Source organism: Cebus imitator, unplaced genomic scaffold, assembly GCF_001604975.1.
Source record: "Cebus imitator isolate Cc_AM_T3 unplaced genomic scaffold, Cebus_imitator-1.0 Scaffold70, whole genome shotgun sequence".
Classification (NCBI taxonomy): domain Eukaryota; kingdom Metazoa; phylum Chordata; class Mammalia; order Primates; family Cebidae; genus Cebus; species Cebus imitator.
This window is the reverse complement of record NW_016107385.1, coordinates 3,105,578-3,114,784: the sequence shown is the minus strand read 5'-3', so window position 1 is coordinate 3,114,784 and position 9,207 is coordinate 3,105,578. Positions and strand designations below refer to the sequence as shown.

Sequence of the window (9,207 nt, the reverse complement as noted above, 5' to 3'; positions counted from 1 at the left end):
AAAAAAAAAAAAAAAGAATTGGAATAAGTAACAAGCATCTTAGGCCTTCAGACTTTAAAAGTAATTTTATTAAAAATATACAAAAATAACTTTATGGATTATACTGTGTATACAAATTATTTCTCATTATGTATCTAAGTTATAATCAGATCCTCTAAGCTACCAAATGTTGACATATCCAGTTATTCAGCTACTAGCCACCAGTAGCATGTCTACCATACTGCAGAAAATCAGACTTGAATATCACCTGCATGTGGTGGCCCTGGCTAGAATCCAGACAATAAACTTATTTCCCGGTTCTTCTACTTTCCAACCCAGCTGACCAAGACTTCTTTGGCTGAATAAGTTATGTGGTCCTGCTTTTATCATTTTAACCATTTGACTTCGCAGCTTTAAATGCCATCTTCATCTACCCTCTTACATGTTTTTTGGAAAAATATATTCTTTTATCTAAATGCCATTATGGGGGCTGGGTGCAGTGGCTCAGGCCTGTAATCCCAGCATTTTGGGAGGCTGAGGAGGGCAGATCTCTTGAGGTCAGGAGTTTAAGGCCAGCCTGGCCAACGTTGTGAACTCTGTCTCTAATAAACATACAAAAGCCAGGTGTCATGGCACATGCCTGTAATCCCAGCTATTCAGGAGGCTAAGGCAGGAGAACTTGTTGTACATGGGAGGCAGAGGTTACAGTGAGCTGATATCGTGCCACTGCACTCCTGGGCAACAGAGCAAGACTTGATCTCAAAACAAACAAAACAAATAAACAAATAAATAAAAGCCATTATGGGCTGCTTGTGGTGGCTCATGCCTGTAATCGCAGAACTCTGGGAGGCCCAGGTGGGTGGGTCACTTGAGGCAAGGAGTTTGAGACCAGCCTGGCGAACGTGGTGAAACCTCGTCTCTACTAAAAATACAAAAATTAGCAGGGCGTGTTGGCATGCACCCATCCTCCCAGATAATCGGGAGGCTGAGATATGAGAGTCACTTGAACCAGGGAGACGGAGGTTGCAGTGAGCCAAGATCATCACTCTACTGCACTCAAGCCTGGATGACAAAGCGAGACTCTGTCTCAAAAACAAATGACCAGGTGTGGTGGCTCACGCCTGTAATCCCAGCACTTTGGGAGGCTGAGGTGGATCATGAGGCCAGGAGATCGAGACCATAATGGCTAACCCAGTGAAACCTTGTCTCTACTAAAAATAGAAAAAAACAGCCAGGTGTGGTGGCACACACCTGTAGTCCTGCTACTCAGAAGCATGAGGCAGGAAAATTGCTTGAACCTAGGACGCAGAGGTTACAGTGAGCCAAGATCACACCATTGCACTCCAGCCTGGGCGACAGAGTGAGACTCTGTCTCCAAATAAATAAATAATTATGTTAGCTCCATGAGAGCAGATTTTTGTAAGCGTTCCGAGCACAAAGAACATTGCCTAAGACATAGCAGATACTCGGCTGGGCGTGGTGGCTCACACCCGTAATCCCAGCACTTTGGGAGGATGAGGTGGGTGGATCACGAGGTCAGGAGATCAAGACCATCCTGTCCAATATGGTGAAACCCCGTATCTACTAAAAATACAACAATAAGCTGGGCAAGGCAGCATGCGCCAGTAGTCCCAGCTACTCAGGATGCTGAAGCAAGAGAAATGCTTCAACCGGGAGGCAGAGGCTGCAGTGAGCCAAGACTGCACCACAGCACTCCAGCCTGGGTAACAGACAGAGATTCTGTCTCAAAAACAAAAACAGACACAAAAAAAAGACATAGCAGATACTCTATATATTTACTGAAAATAGAATGCAGGCCAGGCACAGTGGCTCACTGCTATATTCCTGGAACTTTGGGAGGCTGAGGTGGGCGGACCACTTGAGGTTAGGAGTTCAAAACCAGCCCGGCCAACATGGTGAAACCAAGTCTCTACTAAAAATACAAAAAATAGCAAGGCGTGGGCCCACCACCACGCCCGGCTACTTTTTGCATTTTTAGTAGAGACTTCATCCTAGCTACTCTGGATGTATTTTTGTATTTTTAGTAGAGCTGTTATCCCAGCTACTCGGGAGGCTGAGGCAAGAGAATCCCTTGAACCCAGGAGGCGGAAGATCCAGTAAGCCGAGATCACACCATTGCACTCCAGCCTGGGAAAGAGCAAAACTCCATCTCAAAAAAGAAAATAGAATGCAAATTTCAATAAAAGCTATTGTTAAATTTTATATTACTACTTTCTCATAACTTTATCACTAACCACGGCCTCATGACATTATCTCATAGAGCCACTCAAATTGCCTTCTATGCTTACTTATGTATTGAACAGAGTTGAAGCCTTGTTTTCTATGAACCTCTGATACTTCCTAATCTCCTTTTTTTTTTGAGTCGGAGTTTCACTCTTGTTATCCAGGCTGGAGTGCAATGGCGCAATTTCGGCTCACCGCAACCTCCGCCTCCCGGGTTCAGGCAATTCTCCTGCCTCAGCCTCCTGAGTAGCTGGGATTACAGGCACGCACCACCATGCCCAGCTAATTTTTTGTATTTTTAGTAGAGACGGGGTTTCACCATGTTGACCAGGATGGTCTCGATCTCTTGACCTCGTGATCCACCCGCCTCGGCCTCCCCAAAGTGCTAGGATTACAGGCGTGAGCCACCGCGCCCGGCCTGATACTTCCTAATCTTTATGTCTCCACCTATAAAATTTGATCTAAGTGACAGATTTTTTTCTCCCCAAGTTATCGAAATAGTGCTTCTTGACTTAAAAAAAAATTTGTCTTCTTAAAAAAATAGTGCTTCTTTTCATACAAAATGACCTAGGCATTCTCCTGCCCACTAAAGAAATGGACTCTCTAAGGCTGGGCACAGTGGTTCATGCCTGTAATCCCAGCACTTTGGGAGGCTGAGGCAGGCAGATCACTTGAGGTCAGGAGTTCAAGACCAGCCTGGCCAACATGGGGAAACCCATCTGTACTAAACACACACACACACACGAGCCAGGTATGGTGGTGGGTGCCTGTAATCCTAGCTAATTAGGAGGCTGAAGCAGGAAAATCACTTGAACCTGGGAGGCGGAGGCTGCAGTGAGCCACGATCATTTCAGTGTACTCCAGCCTGGGCAACAGAGAGAGACTCCATCTCAAAAATAAAATAAAATAAAATAAAATAAAATAAAAAGAAATGGACTCTCAATCTTAACTTCTACATATCCTCATCAGCCAAGAAAATTCAGTCAAGCTTTATTTCATGCAGTTTACAAAACAGAAAGGCTTTTTACTCCCCAAATATAACACTGAAGATGACTTTTCACACTATATATACCCTCCCTAGAGAGTCTTATATAAACCCAAATTGACAAAACACTAGAGGTGACAATATTTGCCTTTTAAAATCATACAATTTTAACACTACTTCTTGTACAATTTTTCATTTAATTTTTTTGGTGACTATTTGTCACTTTAAGTTGCTTTGAAGTCTAGCTGTTAGGCAATTAATTCCTGAAGGTTCTACAAAAGAATATTTCTCCAGCCCTGTAAGTGGAAACAATCATTTTCTGCCTCCCAAGACTAAGATTAAAATTTGAGAATACCCACAATTTAAAAAAAAAAAACTAAAAACCCCAAACTCAAGAACATTCCTTGATTAAAGACAGAGCTCACCTCCTGATCTTGTGCAGTATCACTAAACTTAATCTCATTTTTTCTGATTTTTTTCTCCTTCTGAGTATCTTCTTCTTCTTCTTGTACCCAGGTTCTTTTTTGGCTATTGAAAGTTTTCTCCATTTTATTTTCATACGGTGAAATCTCTTTTTGGTATGTCTCAATCAAAGCCTTTTCCTCAGTTTCTATGTTAATAGAGTCTGAGGAATTGATCTCATCAGGATATATAGGAAGATTTTCCTCATTTATATATTGAGAAGGACTTAGGTTCAGTTTAGCTGCAACAGATCCAATGCCTGAATCTTTGCTAGAGACTGGCTGAGTTTCTAAGTGATTTAAATCAGTTGTGTATGCTGGAATCTGTTCCAGCTCATCAATACCAGTGACACTGCAATTTCTCTTGTTTGGCAATCTAGGCAAAAAGATTCCCAAAGAACATCTCCTCACTTTATCTTTAACAACTGTCTTTAATGGTAGAGAGGTGGTTTCAGCTCCATTACTAGTCTTTTTATTTTCTTCATCTCTACTATCTTTAGCATTGCTGAAGATTATGTTAATATTAAACATTTCTGAAGCTTGCACTACACTCAAACCATTGTGTGCCTTATTTCCCAATTCAAGTAATTGCTCTGGAGGAGGCGGTACATGAACAGTTTGAAAAGCTTTAGTTTTTCCATTCAGATCATTCAGATTTGGTTTGACTCTATGAAAACAGTGAATATTACATGTCACTGCAGGATCTGGTGCTTTTCCAGCATTCACATGAGTTTGAATGACTTGCTTAGCCAAGTCTGAGTTACTGTGGAAATCAAGAGCTGTATTACAGTTAGTTGTTTGAGTATTTTCCTTCAGTTCTTTTTTATAGGCTTCAGCAAACCACTTCTCATTATTGAGCATTTTAGGCTTGTTTTCACATATGGGTGCAAGATCATTCTGCACTGGGCAATTATTGGCTTTTTCCTTATCTTTATCACATACGGGCATGGCACTACCCTCCAAATTATCAGTATAGTTAATAACATTTGGAGAACAGGAATTATCATCACTGGATCCACAAATAGCAGTTGCATGACTGCTTGTAAAATCTACATTTCTTCTATCTCTATTATTTAACTGACAGCTTTCAATCTGGGCTTTTTCCAATGTATAGGCCTGGTCTACAACTTTCCCTAAGACCTTTTCATCCATGGCAGCACTATGGAATTTGATGATTTCCATTTCACCTTGATCCCCAGACAATGTATTAGTAGAAGCAAAGCGTTGTTGCTTTTGCTCAGTGTGAAGAACAATTTTGTTTTCTATACCCAGTGCTTGTTTTTCAGCGATTTCTTGAACATAGCTATTATCCTTAGGAAAGGAAACACCCAAGTTTTTTCCTTTTGCTATTCCAAAATTAGGGTTCTCTTCAAGTATTTTCTCTGTGGCTTGACATTCAATAAAAGCAGTATGGGATGTGGTGACATCCAGATCACTGTGATTATCTGTGAATATTACAGTTTTGTCCATGGGCCTGATAGCTATTTCATTTGGCAAGACAGTTTTACATTCTAAGGTAGTTGTGTGACTTCTAGTGATCTCCATGTCATCCTGCCCACATGAATACAAAATAGTTTTAGAAGCCCCTGCCAAAGGCACCAAATGGAAGTCCTCTTTATCCTCCAGGGCACTTTTGTTATATATTTCCACCATACAACTCTGGGTAATATCCATATCATTTTTATCATTCTCTGAAAATACAATGGTCTTGTCATTTTTTAGCTTAAGGCTTTTTCTTCTCTGACTTTTGGCTGACAGAGGTTCATTCAGAAATCCAGGATTTTGTACATCTTTGAAGTCTTCCCAAGTGGTTGATTTAGACACTTCCATGTTATCAGCAACCTCTATAGGACCTCTATTATTAGACCATTCCTCCAGAGGTGTTAGCTGGCTGTCACTTGCTACTAGACCGTCACTTTCACCATTTTCTGGCAAGAAAACACTCTCCTCAGTAGGAGTACATAACACTTTTGGTGTTCCTAGGCTTTTCCTTTGGGATAGTTCAAAGTTAGGTCTGTTTGGAAGCACAGTTCTTTCCTTTTCTTGGTAGTCAATGAAAACAGTATGGGACTTTGTCATTTCTAGTTCATCATGATTATCTACAAACGATACAGTTTTGTCCATAGGCCTAGAAGTTATTTCATCTGGTGAGACAGTTTTACATCCTAAGGCAGTTGTGTGACTTCTAGTGATTTCCATGTCATCCTGCCCATATGTATATAAAATAGTTTCAGAAGTTCCTGCCAATGGCACCAAATGACAATCATGTTTATCTAATAAAGGTCTATGACTTATTTCCACTGTATAGCTCTTAGTGATATCCATATCATTCTTATCTTCTGAAAATACAATAGTCTTATCAATTTTTAGTCCGCCAACACTTTTCCTCCCCCAAATTTTAATATTTTGCTTTTCCTCAGGAAATTCAGGTTTCTGTACACTTTCATCCTTTAATACATCCATAATACTGTTAGATATAAGTATTCCACTTCTTTCTATGGGACTTTTACCACATTTTTCAACTTTTACAGCTGTCTGTCTGCTTGCTGTTGTTAGCTGGCTAATAGTGTGTTCTAAATTAGTTTTACCAAGTTTTTGTAGTTCAGAAGGACCAAATCCAATGACAACAGTGTGGCTCTTCGTTAGATCCATATTTTGCTCTTCCTCGGAACACATAATCATCTTGTCATGACAATAGTCAGGTATGGGATTACTTAAACTTTTCCTCAGTGGCTCAGGCAGTTTAGAATTCTGACCTAGTAGAGATTTCACTGTATGACTATTAAGGGTAGTATTATGAATTTTCATAGAAGATTGTCCTGATGAAAAGAATTGCTTTCTAGTAGAAAACAAAGATTGTTCACATGAAACTGTATTTCTATTAGCTACTTGTTTTTCAAGAACTTCACCAGAGTAGACTATATTATGGCTTGTTGCCATGTCCTGATTACAATCAGCTGACTGAGGAAAATCTTTATCAAGGTATGGCAAAATATTCAAAATCTGCTCTTTGTCTTTGTTACCGGCATCGGTTAGGCTGTTTTTAGATATTATGTCTGGTTGTTGAAATGGTTCGGTATGACTTTTGGTCATTTTTTGACATTTATGTGAACAGCTTTTGCTGTGAGAGTGAGATTCACTGGTATTCTCTGGTGCTGGACTGTAACTTGCAAGAGGAACCTGACTTCCTAAGTTACTTGTGTGACTTTCGGTCAAATCCGTATCTTCACCTGCTAAAAGTTCAGTCTTTCTATCAGTCAATGAAATTGGTAAAATATTTGACAAGCTCTGCTGTATTCTTTCCTTAGATACAAGAGGAACTGAGTTACAATTTACATTTGTTTTCCCATCTTCTGATGTGGTCATGTGATTTTGGAGCATCATTTCTTTTTCAGGTGGTAGCGCAGCTGCTATCTGAACATTTGATTGATCTTGTTTAAAAATCTGATTATCTATTGCAACCGTGTGACTCTTGGTGATATCCATGTTCTCCTCTCCAGAATAAATAGTTTTCTCTGTGAGACAAGACATAGCATCTGGATTGCAATATATTTTAGAATAATTACTGTCATGCTTTAGCAAATTTTTCTCTTCTCTCATACTTGAGAGACACTTGGTCATTTCCTTGGTATCATTACGACTGGAATAGAAAACTCTCTTACAACCTTGAATAGCTGAATTAGAACATATAGATTCTGGGGTCATGGCTAATATTCTGGCATCTTGATTACAAGTATGTGAGAGTATATGAGTTTCCGCTCCCATAGTATGACCTTTGGTAATATGTATTTTGTCTGCAGGGTTTATGGAAGGGTCTTGAAAAGCAGCATTTTGTTTACTCTTAAAAATTGTTTTCTTTCCTGAAGCTTTAGTCCCGTAACCTGTTGTTACATCCATTATGGCATTCTGAGTTTGATTTTCTATTTTAGAAAAATTATCTGTTGCGGGTAAAATCTGTATAGTGTGGTTCAATGTCAAGTCCATAACATCACTGCCATAAATTGTATAATCATTACCTTTAGATTCCTGTGAGTTGGTCTCCCTGGATGTGGGAATCAATGTCTGAATATTCGCTGTATGACACTGAGTGAAATTCATCCCATCATCTTTTTCTCTAAAGATCCTAGTAATATTACTGTTATTCTCATCTTCATTAAGAGATACACGCATTTGACGTGTAGAAGAGGCGCTATGTGATTCATCAGAATAAACAGGTATCTCAAAATTTTCTTTATCAGGCCCATTAGGAAAAGCATTATATTTTCCTGTTTTCAATCTTTTTATGAAGTCATTGAAATTTATTTTCTTTTCTGAAGAAGTGTTTCGATCCATGGAAAAATTTAATTCTTTTTTCATTCTTGAGTCCTCAGTGTGAAGCTTTAAATTAGCTAGAAATGATGTGGTATCTATCTTGGTGAGCTTTTCACTTTTGGGATTATCTAAAAGGCCTTTGGTAATCATTACAGTGTGACTTGATGTCAGATCCATCTGGTTTTCATCTGAAAAGATGACTGTCTGGTCATCTGCATGTTTCCTTTCATGGTTATGTTCTATAACTGAAAACTATAATGAAAACAAAATGTAAGAGATCAGAACAAACGCAAACTTTTAAAAAGGTATTTTGTAACATATATTAGATAAAAAATCCTCAGTGATGGTTTCATAACACATTGGTTTGTTTCAATCAATAATGTAATATGTTGCCTAAAATTTGCCATTTAAAATTATTCTAGGCTGGGCACAGTGGCTCAAGTCTATAATCCAAGCACTTTGGGAGGCCAAGGCAGGATTGCCTGAAGCCAGGAATAAAAAAGTAAGATCCTGTCTCCCAGTCTCTACAAAAAAAATGTAAATATTAGCCACAGTGGTGCATGCCTGTAGTCCCACCTATTAGAAAGGCTGAGGTGGGAGGACTGCTTGAGTCTAGGAGTTTGAGCTGTAGTGAGCTAGGATCACACCACTGCACTCCAACCTTGGCAATAGAGTAAGACCCAGTCTCTTAGGAAAACAAAAGAAAAATTCTAAAATCTGTGCATCTGTGAGTAATTTACTTTTTAGTGTTTGGGGACAAATTTAAAATTAAGGTTAATTACATACCCACTAGAATGACTAAAAAATGAAAAATACAGCACCAAATGTAAACATAATGAAAATTCTAATTACTTTATTGAATAGAAGGTCATTCTTATCCTAAATTTTAAAAGACTAGGAAAGGCATTAAGTGCATGGTGGCTAATCTATATTACATTCTAGACTGGGTATGGTGGCTCACACTTGTAATCCCTGCACTTTGGGAAGCTTAGGCAAAAGGACCCCTTGGGCCCAGGAGTTCAAGACCAGCCTGGGCAACATAGTGAGACCTTGTCTCTATAAAAAATGAACAAAAATTAGCTAGGCATGGTGGCATATGCCTGTAGTCCCGGCTACTCAGGAGGCAGAGGTGGGAGGACTGCTTGAGCTCAGAAGGTTGAGGCTGCAGTGAGCCAAGATTGTGCCACTGCACTCCAGCCTGGGCAACAGTGTAAGACTCTGTCTCAA

General features: G+C 39.4%; 1 protein-coding gene across 3 annotated transcripts in view; it reads right to left on the bottom strand.

Moving 5' to 3' along the window:
• KNL1 (kinetochore scaffold 1) overlaps positions 1-9,207 on the bottom strand; it is a 41,868-nt gene that overhangs the window by 31,999 nt on the left and 662 nt on the right. For all 3 annotated transcript variants that reach the window (XR_005200765.1, XM_037739432.1, XM_017530888.2), the window contains exon 2: positions 3,634-8,232. Coding sequence is in view for 2 of the 3 variants with exons in the window: in XM_037739432.1 (XP_037595360.1) it covers positions 3,634-8,232 (4,599 nt within the window). In the remaining variant the exon portion in view is untranslated. The remainder of the gene's footprint in view (positions 1-3,633; positions 8,233-9,207) is intronic.